At 51.2% G+C, this 24,576-nt stretch overlaps 1 protein-coding gene across 1 annotated transcript in view; it reads left to right on the top strand.

The window, feature by feature from the left end:
- The window catches only part of RREB1 (ras responsive element binding protein 1), a 121,086-nt gene that overhangs the window by 62,315 nt on the left and 34,195 nt on the right, over positions 1 to 24,576 (top strand). Inside the window, 4 exon segments of the mRNA XM_018038921.1 lie at positions 1,180 to 1,302; positions 1,873 to 2,085; positions 6,312 to 6,401; positions 7,537 to 7,700. Of these exon segments, the coding sequence (XP_017894410.1) occupies positions 1,915 to 2,085; positions 6,312 to 6,401; positions 7,537 to 7,700 (425 nt within the window). The 5' untranslated portion in view covers positions 1,180 to 1,302; positions 1,873 to 1,914.

Raw genomic sequence — 24,576 nt, forward strand, 5'->3', positions numbered from 1 at the left:
AGGTGGGGCTGGTGGTAAAGAACCCGCCTGCCAGTGCAGGACACAAGAGACGCAGCTTCCATCCCTGGGTCGGGAAGATCCCCTGCAGGAGGGCACGACAACCCACTCCAGCATTCTTGCCTGGAGGACCCCATGGACAGAGGAGCCTGGGGCGCTACAGTCCGTGGGGTCGGAAAGAGTCGGACATGACCGAAGCAACTTAGCGCGCACACACACATGCTCTTCAAAGTGTCTACTAACAAGGAAGGCAGATTTTGTCTCTTGACAAGGAGAGTGTTACTGCTGAGGTTCTCTTTGGCTCTTGGGTAAGAGCTTGGGGCTTCTCAGCTGATGGCCCCCCAGTTGTGTGAAGCCGTCAGATGGCTGTGTCCCCAGCCTTCCCTGCTCTGCCGCCAGTCACCTTCGTGGCTGCTCCGGGAGTCTCCATTTGTCCCACCCTACCTGGGTCACTTCTCCTAGAGGCGCGGAAGGGGAACCACAGGAAGTCATGTTCTCTCCAGGGCTGCTCCTGAGATAATGAGCTGGATCTCTGAGGCAGTTGTGGACTTGCAGAATTTAATGCACACTGGAGGATAACAGGGTACGTGGCCAGAGAAAATCTTCCCAGATACAATAAGGGAGATGGGTTACCTGGAGACTTAACTTCCGATAGCCAATAGTACTTGTGTGGAAGAAGCGTGGCTAGAGGAGGCCTGGAGGAGTGAAGCTGGGCTAGTCCAGGGGCTGTGTTCCCTGCAGCCATCCTTCCGGATTACCAGGTTTTCTTAAGGTCTGACCTGTTCCCTCCTAGACGCTGAGTCTTTAGCGGATTCCTTCCCTGCCTTATCTTTGGCCAGTTTTAGGAGGAGGCGGGACACAGGTCAAGAGGGAGTCTGAGACTCCTTGTGGGGAACAAGGGTAGAGTGTGAAAGAAAGTTCGCTGTATGTGGACAAATGTGAGCTTCAGAAAATAAAATACCACAGAATCGTTTTGGCTGTTGGGAGTGAGGGCGACGGCGCTGTAGGGAACATCAGTTAAGAGTGAGACACAACCACAGAATGTGGTTTTGGAAGAAAGAGGACTCAGACATCTCCTCCCGTACGGTTCCCTGCAGTCTGGTGAGTGCAGCAGTCTGAGATTACAGCAAACGTGGTTTCTGTTCTTCCTTCTGAACCTTTCTGCCCTTGCTTCCCTTCCAGTGTCAACGAGAGATACGAAGAGAAGAGAGAAAGGAGCCCCCCAGCCTCGCTGCCTCTGCCGCACACACAGCCCCTGCAGCAGATGAGGCGCTCCTAGCGCACCAGCCCGGGCGGAGGATGGAGGTGACTGCCAGCGCGGGCGGGGTTTTCCTTCCTTCCATTTTCTGGGGGAAGGTGTATTACGTCTTCATGCGTTTTAAGAAACAGCGTTTTTTATGTTGATTTGAAATTTGGTTGTAACGTTGGGTGGTAGTGTGGCTTCTCAGTTGTCTTACGCACTTTGGACTCCCCCATTAAAATCAGGTATTGCGGCCTGGAGTTAGGTGAGAGCCAAGGTTTCTCACCTTCCGTCGCTGGGTCTAGAACACGCGCACAGGAGTGAGTAGGCTGTTAGGAGGCCACTGGCCAGATGGGCCCTCCCGGCCTTACTGACTGTTGGAGCCTTTCCCACTTTGCCTCGTGAAAGATTAGCAAAGAAAGAGGACCTGCCTTGGGTCACCTCGTCGGTGGCCCATACTCAGAAAGGAGCAAGGCAGTCAGTTTAGTGTGATAGCGCTTGGTTGAGATGAAAGCTTCAGTCATATGGGCCCGCGAGTCAGCTTGAACTGAAGGGGAGGTAGCCGCGGCCCCTGCCACCTGCCTGACAGACGCCTCAACTTCCCAGCGATCACATCAGCAGTTTCTCACTTTCAGTTCTGTGGCCGAGGCTTCCTAGAAGCTTAAACCCTTGTCCCAATGACGTCAAGCTCACCCATTGGCCTGGAGGGTTCAGACTTGTCTTCCATCAACACCATGATGTCAGCAGTCATGAGTGTGGGGAAGGTCGCCGAGAATGGCGGGAGCCCCCAGAGCGTCAAGTCCCCCACGAAGCCTCCGGGACCAAATCGGATCGGCCGAAGGAACCAGGTAAGCATCTGTGCGCCTGTGGTGGCTTCCGTGAGAGCACTGGGGGAGGGATGTCCCCTTGCGCCCCAGCTCCCTGAGCCAGAACCTTGGACGAGGTTTGAACGGCACAGCCGTACCCGGAGGCCATGATCCCTTTTCAGGTGCTAATTGCCTGTAACTTAGCAATTAGGTTTCCATTCGCAGAGAAGGTTTTCTGTGCTGAGGTGTCAGTGTTGGTGAGAGCACCGCCCTGCCCTCTGACCTTGTGACTTGATTTGAACCCAAGCTTTCTTGATTCAGATGGTAAAGAATCTGCCTGCAATGGAGGACACCCGGGTTTGATCCCTGAGTCAGGAAGATCTCCTGGAGAAGGGAATGGCAACCCACCCCAGTATTCTTCCCTGGGAAATCCCACAGAGGAACTTAGTGAGCTACAGCCCATGTGTCCAGTCACAAGGGTTGGACACGGCTGAGCGACTCACACACACACACACACACACACACACAAACACACGCTTTCTTCACTATACACACACACGTGCGCGCGCGCGCGCGCTTTCTTCACTGTACAGGAGAGGCAGAGAGCTCCACTTGCTCCTCTCCTGTGGTGTGGTTCCTTTCTTCACTCACACAGCTGCTTAATTGGTTTAACGATGCCTCCTCCTTGATTTTTTAAGTGTCTGCAGCACAGGTACCCAATGAGTCCTCGCTCTGCTGGACTGCTCTCTAGCTTTCCAGCCTTGACAAGGCACGCAACTGGGTGTCCAAGGATCCCCCTCGGGATGCCATGTATTCCTCTTGAGTTTTCAGAGATCACCGCGGTGGGCAGGGGCATAGGATGACAGGGATGTTATGGAAGGCCGTGTCTCCTCCCTTGGGAAATAAGATGCGTCTTAGTGTCCACATGGCGCACTTGAGAAAGTATTGCTGTCCTGCAGCTGCATGCGCAACAGTGCCCGAGGAGCGAGGTGGCTATTCCCCTCTCTGCTCTGTGCCCACATGATGTGGATGTCCTTTGCTTCCCTGACTCGGTGGAGTCCCACCACACCCTTGGGAGAAGGCAGCCTTCTGACTTTGTCTGGAGACCAGGGATGGGCAGGAAGGTAAACCTGTTGGGCTTTTGTGAGTTAGTTTTCTTTTTTATATTAATAATCCCAAAGTGACTGTCCTCATGCAGAACTGTCTGAGCACAGTCCTTCCAGCCCAGCGTGATGGTCCCCTATACGCTATAGAAGTCCAGCATGAGTCACGGCCCGGTACAGGGTGCCCTCCAGAAAGAGTCCCAGCCTCACATCCCTCCAGCGACCGAGGCGGGTCCGTTTCTCCAGCTTGTCCTCAGGGCTGAAGATTCGGAGTTAAATGATGCTGTTGGGTGGGGGCATTGATACTTTTTCTCTCTTTTTTTCCTTTTCTCCTCGTGCCTCTCTTCCTGTGGGTACCTGAGAAAATTCTCAGCCTGTTTGACTGTGGCCTGAGCCAAGAAGGAGCTCTGGGAAGAAAAGGTTTATTTCCAATCTCACGTGACTGTCCGTCTATCCATCCATCCATCCCCCCATCCATCCATCCCCCCATTTCACAGTGTCTGCCCCCCTCTTCCTTCCAGCCAGGCACTGTGTGCCAGGTGCCAGCTCTTTCTGAGAGAGCCCAGCACGGCCCAGCAGAGGCCGAGCCGGCCCGAGTCCAGGCTCGGTCCCGTCCCAGGGACTCAGAGAGTAGGTAGAGCCGTGGAGGGGCCTGCGGCCTTCCATCCGCACATGGGGCGTGCAGGGGACTCCACAGGGGCGCCTGGCCATTCATTCCCCGCCTCCTGTGTCCTCTGGGGCTCCTCAGGGCACCGGCTTAGGCTTTTGAAAGGAGATCTGGGCTAGAGGCAGGATGGGGAGGATAGCGCGTTAGAAAAACCCAGCGTGGTCCCTACCGGGACGAACGGGAGTGCTGGAGGGCGCCCTGAGGAGCAGAGTTCCAGGGCAGATTAGCCACCGCCGGAAGCCAGCAAGGGTGCCAGATTGTTTCATTATGGAATGGTTAGTTATCACATTAGCTGCTAATGTTATCTGTCAGCTCGGGAAGCAAGCTCCTGCTACCAGCACAGCCGCAGTCTCTGGACTCAGGCCTCTCCAGCAGGGCTCTGCCGGCATCGTGGTGCTTCCCCTCCCATCTGCTTTGCTTTTAAAATTGCATCTGAGTCTGGAGACTCCTTCTCCCAGGCCATCATGGACGTCATGACTCTGCTGAGGGCTGCAGCACCCCGCTGCCCGCCTCCCAAAGGGGTCCGGCTCCAGTTCATGGCAGACCCCAGAGTCAATCCCTTCAGTCCCAGGGGCCACTCAGCGCCTCCGGTGTCTGCCTCAAGGGACTCACAGGGTGATTTTATTTAATTTTTTTTTAAAAGGAATTTTCGTCCTCAAGAGGCTGGCTGCTTGGAGGGCCTGGCTTTTTACATTTATTTACGTCCTTCAGTGAATCTCTTAAAAAAAAATTCTTTTTGGACTTACCTGGTAGTCCAGGGATTCAAACTCCACGCTTCCCCTGCAGGGAGCACGGGTTCGACCCTGTTGAGGGAAGTTCTGCATGCCACACAGTGGAACCCAGAAACAAACCACTTACAAATACATTTATCTGATTGGGTGTGCTGGATCTTAGCTGTGGCATGAGAGAGACCTTTTATCTTCATTGTAGCACCTGGGATCTAGCTCCCGGACCACGGATCACACCCAGGCCCGTGTGCTTGGGAGTGTGGAGTCACACCCCCAGGGAAGAAGCCCCCAGAACTGCTTTTCAATACACATTGTTGCTAATCTAATAATTTAACATAAACACCCCAGAGACCAGATCTGGGCCAGCCCTGAGGCATCCCGCAGTGCCAGGCGAGGGCCCTCAGCCTGCTGTTCGTGCCTTCTGTCTGGTGGTTCTCGGCCAGCTGCATCCTGACCGGAGAACACCCCGCTCCCAGCACGCACACACCTTCTGCCTCTGGAAGGGGTAGAGGCACATGATGACTGACTGAGGCTGCAGCGGAGGCGTTTTGTTCGTTTGTTTTTTAATTGTCTCTGGGTTAATATACTTCCTTAAAATACATATCTGTGATTTTTTTTTAAAATATGAGAGTGAAAAAATGTGTAGCATACTTATTTCTCAGACCCAAGGAGAGAAGGTGTGTGTTACTTACATGGGGCTTGTTCACCTCTGAGGAGTGGGAGGGGCCTCCCAGAGGAGCCGGGGACGGGCCCCCTCTTGCCTTCACTCCACCCTGCACGGTGCCCGGCGCCATTTGTCTCTGGTTTTCAGGGTGGCTTTTATTTTATTGCCATCATCTCTCGTGAGCCAGCCACAGGGTGTTTGCTTTCTGTGCCTTGGGGTCAATCCTTTCTGGGTCAGACTTGTGTAGCCTAGTGGTTAGGGCATGGGCTGTGAGCAGCTGGCCTGAGTGTTAATCCTGGCTCTGGTTTGGGGCGGGTTACTTGCCTCTCTGTACCCGTTTCCTCATCCCCGAAATGGGATCCGTAACAGTAGCCATCTCTAATGTTTGTGTGAAAAAAAACACCATTTCACGTGTGCATAGTAACTGTTTAATAATTGGTATTATTCACAGGGAACAGAAATTCAGTTGAATGAGTACAAGTAAAAAGAGGGCTGTTGAAAATGGCTGAGGGTCCAGCCCCAAAGCTGGCTCCTTCCCTTCCTCACGCTTAGGGCAGGTGCTCCAGCCGTAAAGGGTCCCACTGATGCCCGCTGGGCACCCAGGTGGGCACTGGGGCCTTCCACCCTCAGGAGGGTGGGTTTTTGTCATGAGAACTCCATTCCCTTTCATGTATCTTGGGGGCTCAAGACCAGGCAGAAACAAGCAACTGGAGCCTGGGTCAGACCTGGGGAGGAATACAGCCCGTTTCTAGCGTGGCTGTGGCTTGACAGTTAATTTTTCACTGTCCCCGATGATTCTAAGTGGTGTCTAACGAGAACACTGACGTTTATCGAGTACTCACCCCTGAACCGAGCACTGTGCTCATGCCTTCTGGGTGCTCTTTGATTTACTCGTCATTGTATCATGCTGCCGTGGATGCTCTGCCTTCCCCCATTTTATAAACAAGGAAACGGAGGGCAGACAAGCTCACACCCAGCCAGGCTCCAGAGCCCATGCGCTCAGCCGCTCTGTTGCTGCAGCTCATGAGACACAGGTGTGTGTAACACACGTGCGAGGTACCAGTTCACTGTGGGTTGAAGCGGATGCTTTTCTCCTTTCTTTTCAGGAGACGAAAGAGGAGAAGTCTTCCTACAACTGCCCCCTGTGCGAGAAGGTCTGCACCACCCAGCACCAGCTAACCATGCACATTCGCCAGGTCAGCTGCCGCCTCTGTTTGTTTCACATAGCTCTTCGTTAAGAGGGGAGGTGACTTTATCTTAATAGATGAATTGTGGCTGTTTAATATAGATGTAATAGTCTAAGGATTTTGAGGAGGGTTATGAAACAGTTTTCGTGTATCCATGTCACTGTGACAGAGTCCCAGGTCACACAGAACACCTTTTCAGAATTTAGCAAACATCTAGTTAGCCAATCACAAATAACAGACTTTTCATCATAAACATGAACTGGATCTGCTCACAGCACGGTGAGATTGTAGATGTAGATCCCGATTCTATGCGCTGCTGTAAACTTATGTCGTACGCGGGGAATTCCCTTGGTTTGGGATCTCTTTGGCTTTTCTTCTTTATTAGGAGATTTATCCTTCTCCCTTGCCTGCTGTGGATGGTCCATGAGATCGTAGTGAATCTGGAACTGTGAAGGACTGACAGTAGTCAAGTCATGACGTGGTGCTGAATAATAGCATCGTTTAGTAACTTGGGTTTGGACAGAAACGTTCCTTCGTAACATATTTCATGCATTGAGAAGGAAATGGCAACCCACTCCAGTGTTCATGCCCAGAGAATCCCAGGGACGGGGGAGCCTAGTGGGCTGCCGTCTATGGGGCCGCACAGAGTCGGAAACGACTGAAGCGACTTAGCAGCAGCAACATATTTCAGAGGTGGAACTCTGAGCCGGGCAGGTTTCAGTTCTGTCTCTCTGACAGCTGGACTGAGTCATCGCAGAACTCACGTGAAGGCCGTCCTTCACGTTTGCCTCGTAGTTGCGTCTTTCTGCTCATGTTAGTGTTTGTGGCCAGTTCATCTGTATGTGTCTCTGAGAAAGACCTGCAGAGACCCCACCTTCATTTCGAGCCTGCGGAAGGAGTGCTGTCAGTACTGGAACACGGAAACGGAAGACCAAAGATTTGTCTCCGGTCCCGATAGATTTTGACATTCGGGAAGACATTTAAAATGAAACAAAAAAATAGCTGAGAAGCGTTGCTGGCATTTTAATACACATATGTGTGTGTTTATACATGTGTGTATATGTGAAGCTCTGAATTTACACCTCCCGATCGCTGAGTTTTGACCCGTCCCCCTTGGTGATGCTGTGATCCTTGCTTTCCGCAGCACAACACGGACACGGGTGGGGCCGACCACTCGTGCAGCATCTGCGGGAAGTCGCTGAGCTCGGCCAGCTCCCTGGACCGGCACATGCTGGTGCACTCCGGGGAGAGGCCCTACAAGTGTACCGTCTGCGGGCAGTCCTTCACCACCAACGGGAACATGCACAGGTGGGTGCGCCGCGCGCGGGCAGGCCTTCACCCTTCACCACCATTGGGAACATGCATGGGTGGATGTGCTGCGCGCGGGCAGGCCTTCACCCTTCACCACCATCGGGAACATGCACGGGTGGGTGCGAGCAGACTGCATCCGCCACCTCGAGCCCGGAGCAGGGTTGACCGAAAGCAGGGCAGCCCTCTGGCCGTCTTGCCCAAAGGCAGGAGGAGGTCTGTCCTGTGCAGAAAAGCCGGAGCTGGTTCTGTCTGCCTGCCTGCGCAGTCTCCAGTGTGTCAGAGGTGTCTGCTCACGATGGCCAGCAATACCTGGGCTTGGTCTGTGGCTGATGGGGGACTCCTCAGGGTGACCCTTGGCCAGTCGGAGTTTCTTTGCTGAGATATGGCAGTGGGCAGCTTATCAGAGGCAGAGAAACCCTAGAGGATTAGCGTAGTAACCCTTGCCTTTTTAAAACTATTTGCATATGCCGAGAGATTCCCTGCAGGGCGAAACATTTCTGGAGCATCGAATAAATAGTTAAGTGGGCTGGAGAGCTTCAGGATAAGATAGGATAAAACGAAGGGAAAAATCTGATAAATGTCAGGAATTTACTTCCTGAGGGAGAAGGAGGCTCGCTCTGAAGTGGGAGAAAGCTCAGTGGTGGGCATATTAAAAATGTTGTGGGAGGAACCAATGGAAAACATACTTAATAGAAAGAGGACTTAGGATTTAGGGGTCAGAACAAACTTATCTTCTTTTTTTACACAAATATTTTAGGAACATTGGAACTGTAGGAAAACATTTTAAAGGGAGCCAAATTTCACCTTCTCAAAAAATCAGGCTGTTTTTATTTTTCGATATTCCATTTTAAGCATTATATTGATTTCTTTTAAAAAGTTGGCTAACTTTTTTTTACATATGTATTTTAAAAGAAAAGCTGACAGAGTTGTGAAATTGGTATTTTATCATATATAAATACTCAAACGAGATGGTCCCATTTATTCTATGTAAAATTATGATCCCCTGATGGTGTACTGGAGACACACTGGTATAGCGGTAAATTTATGGGGTTTTGGAATTAGGTCCTGATTTCAAATCTCACCTCTGCTACTTACAAGTTTTCCATCCTTGAGCAAGTTTCGTAACCTTTGTACCTGACTTTGTTCCTCTTTAAATTGGGATTTTTGATAGTATCCACTTCATTGGACTAGGATGGGGATTAGAGATAATGAGTTCAGCACATGGTTGGCAGGCAGCCAGTGTTACTTATTATTGTTATTTGCATTTCTGGGTAATGCTGCAATCATTTGAATCCTATGGATGTCTCAGTCTGAACTCCTCGAAGCAGGGTAGAATATGATGCTGTGAAATGTATCAGGATATTAAAGGATTTTGATGAAGGGTGTTACCTTTATATATATATATATGCACAATTTCCTATTCTTTTTGCCCGTCATCTCCTCCTAGGAATGTTTATTTTAATGTTTTAGCTTCTGGGCTTCCCAAGGGGCTCAGTAGAAAGAATCTGCCTGCCAGGCAGGAGACACAGGGTCGGTCCCTGGGTCAGGAAGATGCCCTGGAGAAGGAAATGGCAACGCACCCCAGTATTCTTGCCTGGGAGATCCCATGGACAGAGGAGCCGGCCGGGCTACAGTCCACGGGGTCTCAAAGAAGTCAGACATGACTGAGAGACTAGACAACAATAATTTTTAGCTCCGGCTTTTTGCTTCCACACTAGTCTGTTAGTATCCTTTTGCCTTCTGTGTGCCACTTGTTTTGTTTTGCTCGCTCTCTTTTATTCCTCCTGCTTAAAAAAAAAATTCTTTGTTCTTCTGTATTTGAGCTCTCAAAATCTAATCCTGGAAGTATTACCTTCTTGGGTGGTTTCCTCGCTTTCTCATACCCCATTTGAGGGCGTTTTCATTGTGCCAGAAGGAAGCCCGCACCCACTCGCAGTGGCTTCTCCTTACTTCCCACCCCCGAGCCCTGGGAAGACTCTCATCACTCTTCCCCTGTGCATCCGCCTTCTGTGGACTTCTCACGGAATGTGCGGGCTTTCCTAACCAACTTCTTTCACTTAGCTTTAATGCTTTCAACATTTATCAACGTTGTAGCATCTTTTTTTCTTGTCATGTAACAATCCATTGTAGGGACATAGTACTCTTGCCTAGAGAATCCTCTGGGCAGAGGAGCCTGGTGGGCTGCTGTCCATGGGGTCGCACAGAGTCGGACACGACTGAAGCGACTTAGCATGCATGCGTGCATTGGAGAAGGAAACGGCAACCCACTCTAGTATTCTTGCCTGGAGAATCCCAGGGACAGAGGAGTCTGGCTGGCTGCCGTCTATGGGGTCGCACAGGGTCGGACACGACTGAAGCAACTTAGCAGCAGCAGCAGCAGCAGCACATTTTATTCACCTCTTCATCAGTCAGCAGACATTTGTGTGGTTTTGTTTTTTGGCCCTTACAAGTGATGCTGCTGTGAACATTCTCGTACAGGTTTTGTGTGGACACGTGGTTCCGTTTCCCTTGGGTAGCCACCGAGGAGGGGAATTGCGGGGTCATGTTTCACATTTTGGGAAATAGCCACGCTGTTTCCCAGAGGAGCTGCATCATTCTGCACTCCCACCAGCAGTGTGAGAGGGCTGCAGTCTTACACACCCTTGCCCACACTTGGAACTGTCGGTCTTCTTCATGACCCCACCAGCTATGAAGTGTAGTCCCATGAGTCCATAATTTTAATGTTTTCACATTTACGTCTACACTTCATTTTAAGTTGACATTTGTGTATAGTGTAAGGAGGGAATCCAGGTTCAGTCTTTGGTACTGTTTGCTTAAAAACTTTTCTTTCTCCATTGAATTGTCTTAGCACCTTTATCAATATTCAGTTACCTGGAAACGTAAGGATTTCTGTCTGTGCTGCCAGATCTCTTCCGTTGGTCTGTGTGTCTATCCCAAGGCCTAACATGGCACTGATTACTGTGGCTTTGGGTGAGTTTGGAAATTGGGAGATGTGAGTCTCTGAACTTAGTTCTCTCCCTAGATTGTTTTGGATATTCCGGGTTGCTTGCATTTCTTTGAGGTAATTAAGAGCCATATAGAGTGAGTTGTGAAATATTCCCTCCTCCTTTCCGTTTTGGAAGAGTTCGTGAAGAGTTGATATTAATTCCTTTCATTTAAATATGTGGTAGAATTCATCGGCAGAGCCATCGGGGGTTTTCTTCCCGAGAGGTTTTTGAAGGACTAATTCAGTTTCTTTGCTCGTGATAGTTCTGTTCACCTTTTCTGTTTCTCCTTGGAGTCAGTGTCAGTAGTCATGTCTTTTGTAGGAATTTAGCCATCTCATCAGAGTTATCTGGTGGGCTGGCGCACAGTTGCTCTTAGTGTCCCCTTGCGATCCTCTTTTTTCTGTAAGGTCAGTAATGCCTCCTCTTTGCTTCCTGATGTTACTAATTTGAGCCTTCTCAGTTTTTTTCCTTAGTCGATCTAGCTGAACATTTAATAATTTTGTTGGTCGTCTCTTCAAAGAAACGGGTTTCCCAGGTGGCGCTGGCGGTAAAGAACCCGACTGCCAACGCAGAAGACGTTCGATCTCTGGGTCGGGAAGATCCACTGGAGAAGGGCATGGCAACCCACTCCAGTGTTCTTGCCTAGAAAGTCCTGTGGACGGAGGAGCCTGGAGGGCTGCAGTCTGGGTTGCAGTGAGTCAGACAGTAGTGAAGCAACTCAGCGTTAAAAGGAGTAACTTTTCGGTTTGTTGACTTGTTTTCCCCTGTTGCTTTTCTGTTCTCTGTTTTTTAAATTTTCCGCTCCAAGCATGGCTGTTTCCCTCCCGTCTGCTCCAGGTTTAGCTTGCTCATCTCTTTCTAGAGTTTCAGGTAAAGACTATTCATTCGAGAATGTTTTTATGACAGGCATTTACAGCTGTAAATGTTTCTTGTTTAAAGCTTTCATAACATTCCATAAATTTTTGTATGTTGTATTTTCCTTTTCATTCATCTCAAAGTATTTTCTAGTTTTTCTGTGATTTTTTTTCCATTGGTTATTTAAGAGTATGTTTGATTTCACATATTTACAACTTCTCAAATTTCTTTCTATTACTAATTTTGAACTTCATTGCATTGTTAATTGAAGAAAGCGTTCCATGATTTCAATTTTTTTTTTCCTTTAATTTATTGAGGCTGGGTTTATAACTGAGCATATGGTCTGTCCTGGAGAACGTCTCGTGTTGTTACGAGCGTGTATTCCTGCTGCTGTTGGGTGGAGTGTTTTTCAGAGGTGCTGTCAGTTCCAGCTGGTTTATACATCGTCCTTGTCTCCTCATAGATGTTTGCTTATCTTCATGTGCTCTTACCTGTAAGGTTTGTACAGTTATCATCCCATTTTGCAGATGAGGAAGCTTGCTTAGGACCACAGTCAGTGCCAGGGTTTGAACATAGGCTGTCAGGCTTAGAGGCCATGAGAAATAACTGATGCAGCCTGTGTGTTAGAAAGAATGTATGTCGCTTTGTATATTAGAAAAAAGCACTCTTTCAAGCTTTACTCTCTTTCAAAATAATTTCCTGTAGTAAAACATCATTTTCAATGTTAAACTATCTGAGCCATCCAGCTAGCATAGTCCACTCTATTTGGTGAGCCTGGAATCACCATCAGAACCCACCTGCCAATACAGCAGACATAAAAGACGCGGGTTTGATTCCAGGGTCAGGAAGATCCCCTGGAGGAGGGCGTGGCAACCCACTCCAGTATTCTTGCCTGGAGAATCCCATGGACAGAGGAGCCTGGCGGGCTATAGTCCATGGGGTTGCAAAGAGTCTGACACGACTGAAGCAACTTAGCATGCATGTGTTGCTAAAAATTATATTGAATTTTTTCTAGGCCAACCGTTGCTATTACCCTGAGATTCTCATTTATGTAAATTACTGTTTATAAATTACTGTTTATTAGGGATGTTTGTGCTAATTTTTTATTTTGCGCTGATTTTATTGTGTGAGTCATCTTGATTTACAGGAGAGGACTAATTGTTGGGGACTGAATTCTATTTTTAATTCTGCAGAACTTTTCAGAAGTCTCTGATTTTTCTGTACTTCACCAAAGTGGCATGGTAAAACCTCACTTAGAACTTGCACTCAAGTGCAGTGTTTGTGAAAGCATTGTGAAGGCTTGCAGCGACCTGGGGAATGTCCTGGCTGAGAGGTGTTTCTGAGTTTGTGTTTTCGGAGCTGACGGCATCCTGTGATAATCTCTGAGAGGCATGCACTCCTCGCTGTGTGACCCTGGCAGGTTAACTGACCTCTCTGTGTCTTGGTTACTTCATCTGTAAAAAGCAGTGATGTCTGTGCCAGAGGGAGCATTGTGGGGATTCAGTGGGAACCGACTGTGGGAATGAGCGCGTGCAGTGCGCAGAGGACAATGTTAGTTCATTAGCGCGTCACTAATGCCGCATGTGCCACTAAAGGGAAACGCAGCGGCTGACTTGACTATTCGTAAGATGCCAGAAAATAATGAAGAGGTTTTTTCTTTTGTTTTTGCTATCCTAAACCTGTAACTTAAATTTAAAAGAATTTACTTGGGATATTTGAGCTTATTACACTCCTGCAGAAAATTGCAAACCATAGGTTAAAAGAAACATTTGGTGTTTGGTAATCAGTCACAGTCATCACCTCCTTCGTTTGTTGGTGCAACTGTACTTTTGGGGGTAAAGAAAAATTATAAAAATGTGAAAACGCTTACAAAAATGTGCCAGAAAGAGCAGAGTAAGATTCATTGGTCCGGTGGATCTGTTCCAGGATCTGATGCCAGGATGGTGAGCTGTGGTCTCTCCTGGGCACGTACCTGTGTTACACTCGTCAGGGGCCAGAGCTGCTCTGGGGTTGAAAAGACTGTGCCCCCCCCCCCAGTTCTGATGGGCCGCATCCTCGCTTGACTTTCAGAGCCTGGAAGGAAGTCAGTGGGCTGTGTGTTTGCTTCTCAGGACCAAAGCTGTGTTTCTCATTTGCCTTCGGCGGCCGCCCTGCCACTCCCCGAGGACTGCCGCAGCATTTGGGCTGGGAGAGCCAGGGACCCCCCGGTGGGGGCTCTGGAGCCCAGGCGGAGGCCAGGCCTGTGCAGCCTGGATGCCCACCCCCATCCCTGCTCTGCCTCGTTTCTAACCCGTCCCGGGCCCCCTTTCCTGTGCCAGCCTCCTGTGACACAGCTCCGTGCTCTGATCTTCAGTCCCTCCCCTCGGGGGTGCAGGCTCAGTAAGACCCCTGCCGAAACACGAGCCCCCGTGGTGTGGATCTCTAGATCCAATTTGCCAAGCCCCGACTCGCCAGGGCTGGTCTGGGAACTTGTAGTACCCCTGCCCTCGGCCTCCTGCTCACCCCTTTCCTGAGGTTGTCCGCACACACACGCGTGCTGCACCAGCCTCCGTGTGCCCTTTCCCCTGGATAAGCCCCACTTTCCCCGGATTTAGGGCTGAGCAGCTGTGGAGGAGGCAGATCTGGGCTCCATCCCGGACTCTGGCTGCTTCAACACCCAGAGGGGCTCACACATCTCACAGCACGGACCCCGGGAGCTCCGTCCTGTTCAGTTCAGGTCACGCCTAGCTAATTTTAATGAGGTACCTTTGCAGCCACCCTCTGTCTAAAAGCAAGTCACTCTGTCTTTTTCTGCCATTAGTCATTGTATGAGAATGTGTTTGTTATCTTCATTTATTAGGTTAATCGATCTTTTTGTAGTTTCTTTTACCTTAGTTTTATGAGAGGACCATCACCTTGTAGTCAACCCGGTAGAATTATCATATTAATAAAAAGAAAAATAAACTTCACTGAATCAGAAAGCAGATTAAATTATGTGTTGTCATGTTGATAGTTGCACCCATAACTTACTATAATTTCATTCCAGGAAATTCATTTAAATTATTTTTAAAAGTAGTTGTATATCTGGTAAACAGGGAGACTGCAGTGATACAGATTCCAGCTTATTTTAAAGAAATTTCAGAGGAGACCATCTCAATTTATTACCGTATCTGGGACGGTTTTTCAAGTTACCACTTCCCTGTCTGCGGATTCTCATGTTTTTGAGGTTTGAAAATCCTTTCCCAAACCTTTCGAACCGCAGCTTAGTTCCTGAGCAGACTAATAGGTTGCCATCGCAGATGCAAAACAGGTATCACGGAAACATTGCTGCAGCTCCAGCTTTGAACTTCCCAGAATTCTTTATCAGTTGCTCCCATGTTGAAATGTTGGATTGAGCCGTGCTTGTCTTCCAAAACAAACTTGGGAAACTGAGCCAGAGCACACCCTCTGGGAGAGCTCAGTGTAGGAAAAAGGGCACTGAGCTTTGCAATCTGCAAAAACTTTCCAGAAAGTGCTGGACGGCAGAGCTGTGAAGAAGCGATGATGCTTGAAAGAGAGAATGGCACAAATCTCCTCTGGAAAGAATCAGACCTCTGAAATGGGGATTTTCCTTTTGCAGACTATAATGGCCTCGGAAAATAGGAAATTAATTTCTCCTTTGCTCCTCATCTTACAAACTGTAGACCTTTAAGCTGTAAAGAGAGTCTCAGAGTCCTTGTCATGTTAGGAACACACAGGAGAGAGATGCTGGCGGGAGCACGCTTTCCTGACCTCTCCGTTGTTTAGAGGGGAGTGCAGAAAGAGCAGGCTGTGTCCTCAGCTCAGCTGTGTGTGCAGAAGGTAGAGGTGAGGCTGGGGCGCCCCTGGAGAGTCATCCCATCGCCCCGCTCTCCTGCTGCCGTGGACACGCCTGCGTCCATCCCTCCCCACAGGAGACGGGCCCGGGGATGCCCCCGCATCATGGGCCGTCTTCAGGAACAGAGGCTTCTGTGTTCCAACATTGGCCGCACAGAAATGTGACCTGCTCCGTGACAGATGAGAGCATGGAGGCTCTGAATTTAGCACGGCACTCTCAGCCGCTCGGGCGCAGCCAGGCCTCGGCCTTGGCCTCTGCCGCTGCGCTGCGGGTCGGAACTGGTGGCTGGGACTGAAGGCAGGAGGAGCGGAGACCGGGCCGCGAGACGGGAGGGTCACTTCTGTAGCCTCCAGGTCCAGCAAGAGGAAGCCCCCTGTGAAAAGTAGCCACGGCGATGGTCAGGTGCCCGGGGCACGCTCTCTGGCCTCGTGCCTGCCCCTTCTCAGGAGTGGGGGTGCGCACGCGGGGCTCGCCCGCCCCCCCTGGAAACGCGTCCCAGTCCCAGGGCCTGCTCCCTGGCCCCTGTGAGGAGGGAGGCAGCGGGAGGAGGTCCCTGTAGGATGAGAGTCTAGGGGTCAGCCTACCCAGGACTATGTGAGCATTGTGTTTCCTTGAGAATATTCCTACTGAAAAGCAGGGGGGATGCTAACACAGTTCTTACCTGTAACTGAGTGTCCCCTTCCCTAGAGGGAAAGACAGACGAGAAAAACGCCTTTCGGGGGCGCTCAGAAGCCTTTCCACTTTTGGGTGCCCTTAGAAGATGATGTACTTGGCAGCCCTCTGAAGACTGAGGGGTTTGTGTGAAAGAGATTTTAACGTCGTCTGTGCACAGATGACTGTGAACTGTGCTGGACGTGTGGCCCTCAGTTCTGGCGGCTGTCTTGTGAAGGTTTGGTCGTTTCATGATAGTACGTGGTTACAAGGACGTTTCAGTATATTTAGTACTCTCTACTCGAATGGGCATACTTCGGGTACAGTTTAAAAAGCCTTTTCTATTATGAAAGTGTAAACTTTTTTTTCTCTTTAACCAGGAAAAAAAAGTCATTGAAGTGTATTACCCCATTCCTTGATCATTCCACTTAACATGCTTTTCCCTCTCTTGGAAGTCTGCATTATTGAGAGGCCCAGAACTTTCCCCTTAAGAGTGAACATTTATAAGTCCGTTTATCACAGCAGAATGTCTTAAGTTACCACTTTTCCCCAATAGCTTTATTAATCTTTCACCAAATGGTTTATTGTTTAATTATATTTAAACGTTTTTAGCCTTTTTTACATCTCGTTGGCTGGAACTGAAATTTGTACGCTATTATTTCAACTTCGGTGGTTGCTGAAATAAAGGCGGCCTCTCTGTGGGTCCCCTGAGAGTTCTTCCTTCCTCTCTGGCTGAGGCTGGTAAGGTTGCTCCTCAGAACAGGGACGAGGGCCTCCATCCCTTCGTCTGTAACGGGGGTGGCGCTCTGCTCAGAGAAGTTGTTGTTACGAGGATTAAATGCTGGCTCACATCAGATGGTAGTTTGCTTCCTCTCCTCCCTGAGGAAAATTTAACCCACTAGTCCCTCCTCTGTGACGGTGAGCATGAGCATTTACAAAACCGAGAGAACAGACCCTGTGCCCTTTGACCTTGAGGCTTTCAGGCTGCGTCCCAAGGGCGTGGCAGCAGGAGTCTGTGCTCCTGTGTCTTCTCTGAGCTGTGCACACCCTCATCGTTATTTGAAGACTTCAGTTTGTTGTTTTCCTTTGTTTGAATTGCTTGTTTTGTGGTGTTTTTACATTTTTCATGTGGATTCGCACTTGCTGTTGGATGATAGTCTGTAGTCCTTTTCAGAACTCTTACTTTACATCTGAGAAGCCTGCACGTGGTAGAACGCTACCACTCTTCCCTGAGAAAAGGAACAGGTGGCAGGCGTTGGTCCTAGGATTTTATTCCTCCTGTAGACAGTAGGATAAGGAAATGGCAGAGCTGCCCCTTCAGCCCCTCCAGCAGAGCTTATTTTATTTTTTGAAAGGATATTTGAAAAACGTCTGTCAGTTTGATTCTGCGTTTTCTTCTGAAGGGCCAGTTTAAGTCCACTTAAGCTGGAGAGAGTTTGTTCATAGGACCATCCCGGCATGGGCAGGTGGTAAACACCAGCCAAGCATTTTGTTCTTTGCATCACTGTTTCTTATGTTTATGATCTACTCCCTAATGAAATTGTCTCTTACCATTTGGCCGACCGGATGCTGAGGTTTACAACTTAGCTTGTCTTCTGTTTTGGCAGAGGTGGTGTTTGTCTCTTAGTTTGTGCTGGAGATTAAGCAGACGCAAAAGAAATGTTGGGTGCAGGTGGCACAGTATTTTTGACGTCTCTTGTCTAAATATTTCGAAAGCTCGGTTGCACCAGGTAGAAGTGGTGAATGGCATCAAACTCTGGAGCATCCTTGCTTGCCCACACTTGAGTGGCCTGGCAGTTGTGCCCGGTGGAAGTCGGGACATGGGTGGCAAGGCCCTGGAACGGGATGCGGCGTGGGGAGCCAGCCTCGGCTCCCTTCTCTCGCACACGCCCCCCTCGCCAGGAACGTTGAGCCGATCCCGAGGCTGTGTCCCATTCAGTTGGATAACCGTGAAAGCAGCAGAGCGAGGAGGACGGAGGAAGAGAGGGAGCCAGCGTTAGATCGCAAACTTGGACCTGCAGGACGCTGGCTATAGGCCACTCGGCACGTCCTGCTTTATACCTCGCATTTTTCCACCTTTGTTTAAATATTCAACTTGTCCAACCTGTTTGGGCTGAACAAGCCGGTGCTAGCAGACATCGAAACTGTCAACGTCTTTTCTGATTTGTTAAGGAAGGTGATTAGCAGCAAAGTTTTCACCACCCCCCTCCAAAAATAAATAAATAAATAAAGGAGTGAATGAGCAACACAAAAATCCTAGCACGTGTGTTTACCACCCAAGAGCCCACCCGTGGGGTGTGTGCGTACCTTCCCGCTCCTCGGTGGCCTTTCTCCTCTGCTTCCTGCAGGGTTCCGGGTTGATGGCGAGCTCGTTGGCTTGGCGAGCTCGTTGGCCTTCAGCGAGGAGAGGGTGTTTCCTTAAACCAGAGATGCGGTTGCGTAATGGGTCACTTGGACGCAGCAGCTGCTCTCCAGCCTCACTCTCGGCTTCTATAACCCAGCACCCTCGGGAGGCCTGCCCATTTTGCAGGTGGGAAGACCGAGGTCTGCGACGGCTCGGGGTTCAGCTGAGGGCACCAGCACTCCTGCGCCCTCCTCCCCCACAGCACAGCACTTGGGCCAGCGCGTCGCCCCCGGCGAGCCTCCGTTCTGCTTAAATACAGGCCGTTAGCCACGCTCAGAGGCAGGGCTGTGTGGTCCAGTCGGTGTTTCCAGGTGGGGCTCACCTGCGGAGCCCCGTGCGTTGTCTCTGTCTCGCCGGCCCCCAGGTTGCGCCAGACGGTGTCCCCGCTGTGGTGGTGACCTCCTGCACCCGCACCCATGGCGGCCTTCCCCCTGCGGCACGGCAGGCCGTCTCGAGTGGCCCAGCCCAGGCACTTCTCGTTCCTCTTTGTAAAAGGCTGGGGAGCAGCCCAGAGCGCCTGGGCACCCTCTTACTCCCCAGAGAGTCCATCTTTTCCTCCTCCTCGCTGAAAAAGGACATGAACAGCTGGGTTCTGCCATCCGGGTAGAAGGGGAAGGCAGGCTCCCCTCGGGGCCGAAGTGAGGAAAGATCTGGGCGCCTCGTGTGCTCCCATCCCGCCGTGAAGCATTGGTTCTTAGCTCTCTGCCACGGAAGGGCCTTCTCTGGGGATACGAGTGGCAGATGCTGCCCTCAGAGGGGATGGCTCCCAGCTGAAGGCCTCCCTCGCCCAAGACCCCAGATCTAGGCCCTGCTGGGCCACAGCTGGCCCTGGGCGTACAGGGAGGCTGAAGACATGGAGGCGTCCAGCCCAGGGGTGAAAAGAGTCCACGCACCAGGCGGCTGCCCTGAAATCGCCAGGGGCTGTCGGGAGAGGAGAGCAGCCACTGTGATTCCCTGCATTAGCACCGGATGGGCCGGCCTCTGGGGTCTTCCCTTTGTTCTTCTCAGAATCCATAGTTTTACGTGGAAATAGATACTGAGTGTCTTCATGAGTGTTCTAAACAAGGGAGCCAAATAACTCATGGGGAGCATTACAGTAAGTGAAAGATTACTTTAGCAAAGCAAGGGCAGGCAAAGCGGGGAAAGTACAGGAGGGTTCAGGGAATTCAGATTGAAAGGCCAGGCTATGAGGAGCAGGTCTAGAATAGGGGTTTTTACGAGCTGGTATTTACTGATGGGGGCTGACCGCCAAGCTCCCCGCACTGGATTTGAAGGTCAGGAGGGGAGGACTTGAGAAGGAGCATTACAGGCTCTGTCTTCTGAATAGTCGGCCGGAGGCTTGTCCTGAGATCCTGTGCTAAAGGTGGCGGCTTCCAGTGTCAGCGGAACGTCGGAGAGGAACAGGGCCACGGAAAGAGGGCGGGAGGGGAGATGCTCCTCAGGCATCGTGACCCCGGCCTGGCCCATCGGTGCAGAAGGGTCTGTCCCGAGGCCTCCCGTGAGACTTGAGACGGAGCAGGAACCCGGAGTGGGGCTGCGGGGAGGGCAGAGGCGGGTGCATGTTCACGAGTCTGTGGCCCTGGACCCCGGCTGCGCCTGCCCTGAGCCTAGATCCCCTAACCTCCCACACAGCCGAGTCATCCTGGCGCGGCAGCGCCAGAGGACCAGGCCTTGGTAGGCACAAGAAGAGCAGGCGGCCCCTGGTCTCAGGACGCATTTCCCTTGAGTATCGGCAACGAGAGGAGGAAGCCTCTGTGGTCACAGCCTCCACCGGCCGCATGGCGCCCAGCAGGAGCCCGGCCCGCTGGGGGTGTGCAGCATCCGACTGTTCCACCCGGAGCACCCTGCCGCCAGCTCCCCGCAGAGGATGCAGACTGTGGGGTATGCCTCTCCAAGTCCTGTGCCTCATGCCCGGCTGCCTTCTAGACCCTTCCCCAGGCTCCGTCCCTTTAGCCTATTAGGCGGATCACACCTCCTTCCCCCAACCCCGCCGTGGCTGGCGGGCCTGCTTCTGGGTGAGCGTGACCGAGCCTGACAACACCTGCTCACCTGAAGGTGCCTATGGGCCCGTGTCCACCTGTCTTCACTCCCCGCCTGGGCGTTGCCAGCCCAGGGCCTGATTGACTTACACGGTCATTCTCCGCACCCTGGAACTCCTCCCCCAGCTTCTGATGGGAAAACACACAAATTCTTCTGGAGATTTAACTTTTCTTCAGCCCAGAAAGTAGGCCGTAGGGCCGCAGTGCCTCTTAATCTCGTCCGCTCCCTCGCTGGTTATCATGAGGCTTTGTTGTAAAAGCACAGCCAGCCCGGGTAGAGATGGGGAGTCATCTGTAATGAGGCTGTAAAAACCTGTGTGAGCCTGTTGACTGCGGTCTGGCGGGGCCCCGAGTGGCACTGGGTGCTGCTTTAGAGTACGGTTCGCGTCCTGTTGGCTGAAAAGGGTGACTTACCTCACGATGCCGTTCACTCAGAGGGTCAGGTCTTTCAGAGCCCAGATCAGTGATACCTGTGCGGAAATTCAGACTGAGAAGCGAGCAGACCCTGGCGGTGTCTAGATCCTGCCTGAGCTTTGACCTTCACTCGTAAATCAGACGCCAGCAAGCTTGGAGGAGGCTTGAGACCTGCCGTGGGGACACCTTCTACGAGGTGCTCCTTTAAACTTACTGCAGGTTTTTCAAGGACTCTTACCCCCGAGATAAGAAGGTTTCATTTCCCAGTTCTGTGGGGTGTTTTTCTCCCTGGTGGACTTATGCAGGGTTGCTGGTACACTGAAGAATGAGCCCAGGAGAGGTGTAGCGCTTAATGTCCAGAAAGCGTCAGCTTCCCGCTCTGATAGTGAGCGGCCCTGTGAGCAGCAGGAAGGGGTGAAGAGCGTGACTGGGGTCCAGTGGCTGTCGTGCTTGAGCAGGCATGGGGAGCGCCGGAGTGAAAGTGCCCGGGGCAAGGGCAGGGGCCCTCAGGGGAGGCCCCAGAAGCGGGCAGTTCCAAGAGTGGACCACCAGAAGCGTTGACAAAGAGTGTGGGCCTGGATCCCTGCTTTAGAAGCTCAACCGGCCCAGTACGGAGGAGGAACAAGGGGGACAGCGGCGTGGTCAGCGTCCAGTGTCAGGACCAGTCAGGAATCCTGTGGCTCACAGTCTTTGTTGCATTTCCATCTGAGTTCATCCTTGTGCATAGATCTTTCAACCTTTTTCCAGGTATTAGCCTTCAAGACAAGTTTCTGGGAGTGGAATTATTGGAATAAAGGGCATATGGATTAAAACTCAGATCCCTGTCACTCAGCTGCTTTGGGGAAAAGTTGCTACCAGTGTTCAGCCCCATCCACAGCGCGTGAGAGCCAGCTTTCTGTACCACAGCAGCCTTCGCGCTGTGTCGGCTTCTGTACCACAGAAACTGTCAACCTTTCTCATTCTTGCCTCCCTGGAGAGAGAAGAGCTGTTCACTGCTCAGCTATGGGATGGAGCGCACGGGGCTCGACGGCAGTTTGATGGGAGAACTTGCGGAGGTCTGAGCCGGGGCTGAGGGGTGACGTCGCTGTTACACCCCGCCCCGAACCCCAGCTCCATCTCCACGACCTCAGGACATGTCGTCCCAGCCCCGTGTGTGCCCCCCACTCAGACCACATCCAAATGGGTGTTTACTTCTGACCCGTCACTTCATGAAGGGTATTCACAAATAGGAGAGTATTCCAAGATGAGTAGCAACCGGTTCTACCAGCAGAGAACTCCGGAGGGCAGAACTGGGAGGCGCTGGCTGAAGGAGTCAGAACTGTTTGGTTCCAAGGAGAGGAACTTTGGAGAGACGCAGACCTCACCGTGAACTGTCTGAGGAACAGCCCTGCAGCAGAGAAGGCAGCCTGACTTTTGCCCCCGAGGATGGAAGTAGAAGGTTAAAGGAAGGAAGAAAGTTCTGACTCAACACAAGGAAGATGGTTTTAACACTTGGCCTTGTTGAAATGGAGAGTCCTTGTTTCTGGAAGCATTCAGTCAGAACTGAATGGTGGCGCAGGGCTGAGGGACGTTCTGTGCCACGTGGGTGGTTGGACCAGCATCTCACCCCACTTCCAGGCCTGAGGCTCGTGTAGATGGAACTTAGAAATTAGATGAATTAGCCCTTGAAATGAAACCTGGAAGAACAACAGAGCCAGGTCTTCTAAAGAAGAGAAATGGGCATATCCTCCTTGCTCACTGTCCCCTGTTCTGGCCCTGCTCTGCAGGGAAGAGGCCATCGGTGGTTCCCTCTGGCGACTCCCCCCACTTCCTGTGAGCGTCTGGGAGGAAGTGGACGCTCCTGTGACTGCTCCTGCTATTGGAGAGGAGAAAAGGGGTCAGGATAGGAAGAGTCTGCAAGTGCAGATCACATCCAAGTCCAGAAATGCCCCAAATCAAGCTCTTAAGTGCGCCTCCAGAGCTCGCACCGCCCGTCGCTATGAGGACAGGCTGGGAACCCTGTGTCTTGGCCAGTGAGCAGGATTTGGCTGGAGGAGCATGGCTTTGAACCGACGCTCCAGCTGGGTTCACCGAGGGAGCTGGAGCGGCTGCCGTGTTCAGGAGCCTCGTCCTCGCCGCCAAGCCCCGGAGACGACCTTGCCCTTGTCCTGTCCCCCTGCCATCAGCAACAAGTCAGGGCTGGAGGTGGGAGCGTCGAGGCCCAACCTGGAGCCATCCCTTCTCCTGCAGGTTAGAGCTGGGTCGCGACACAGTGGGCCACAGCCACTCAGGGAGGAAGTGTCTGGGGCTCAGAGAAGAGCCCCAAGGTTCCGGCCCGCGCTCTGGAGCGGAGAGGCAGAGGCCCGGCCTTTGAGGCAGTCTGGGAGACAGCACAGACCTTGGCGTTGGCCCTGGCGTGTCAGCCTCTGCACCTCAGCGGCCTCATCTGCGAAATAGATCCTAGGCTAGGTGAGGTTCCTGGCTCCAATTTCCCCTTCTCCCTCTGCTCCCTGAAAACCACCTCCCTCCTGCATCCCAGGAGCTGGGTAATAAAGCACCAATCTCATGACCGTTGGTGTCACATGATAAAAAAGGTGCAGCTTGAGATGAGCTTGTGAACTGCTTGCAGTCGTCAGCTCTGGTTCCCGGTGTTCTCACGGTGATCATGGCCTCGTGTCAGCCGCACCAGTAACCTGTCGGCTGTAGAAAGGGTACTCGTTTTTGAAGTTAATTTTGAGTGATCTGTTGAAACGATGGGTTTGGTGCTAATTTACATCCCTTAATATTATCACACTTCCTCAATTCCTTAGTCAGTTCAGTTCAGTTCAGTCGCTTAGTCGTGTCCGACTCTTTGCAACCCCATGAATCGCAGCTCGCCGGGCCTCCCTGTCCATCACCAACTCCCGGAGTTCACTCAGACTCATGTCCATCGAGTCAGTGATGCCATCCAGCTGTCTCATCCTCTGTCGTCCCCCCTCCTCCTGCCCCCAATCCCTCCCAGCATCAGAGTCTTTTCCAATGAGTCAACTCTTTGCATGAGGTGGCCAAAGTATTGGAGTTTCAGCTTTAGCATCAGTCCTTCCAGTGAACATCCAGGACTGATCTCCTTTAAGATGGACTGGTTGGATCTCATTGCAGTCCAAGGGACTCTCAAGAGTCTTCTCCAACACCACAGTTCAAAAGCATCAATTCTTTGGCGCTCAGCTTTCTTTATAGTGTAACTCTCACATCCATACATGACCACTGGAAAAACCATAGCCTTGACTAGATGGACCTTTGTTGGCAAAGTAATGTCTCTGCTTTTTAATATGCTATCTAGGTTGGTCATAACCTTCCTTCCAAGGAGTAAGCGTCCTCAATTCTTAGATGCCTTAAAAAAAAGTTTTTACACTTCTTAAATTGGAATATGCCATATGGTAAATGTTGAAAGAAACTTGCCAGCCATTTTTTTCTCCGTACACTGATATTAAGTGATGATCTCCCTAACTCTCAGCCGCCTTGAAATAGAAGGGGTGCTTAGAACAAAGCTGTTTGTCTCCCATTAACTCTCTGAAGGCATTAAGGGGCCAAAAAGAATAATAAAGCTTCATTTCCCGATAACCTGAGCAAGGGATTGTGTGGGCATGGGCATGACGGTCGTCTGCGATTCTTTTCCATTTTCTCCCACTGGATCTTTCTGACCCACCACACTGAGTCCCCCTAAGAAAGC

Source organism: Capra hircus, chromosome 23 (genome assembly GCF_001704415.2).
Source record: "Capra hircus breed San Clemente chromosome 23, ASM170441v1, whole genome shotgun sequence".
Classification (NCBI taxonomy): domain Eukaryota; kingdom Metazoa; phylum Chordata; class Mammalia; order Artiodactyla; family Bovidae; genus Capra; species Capra hircus.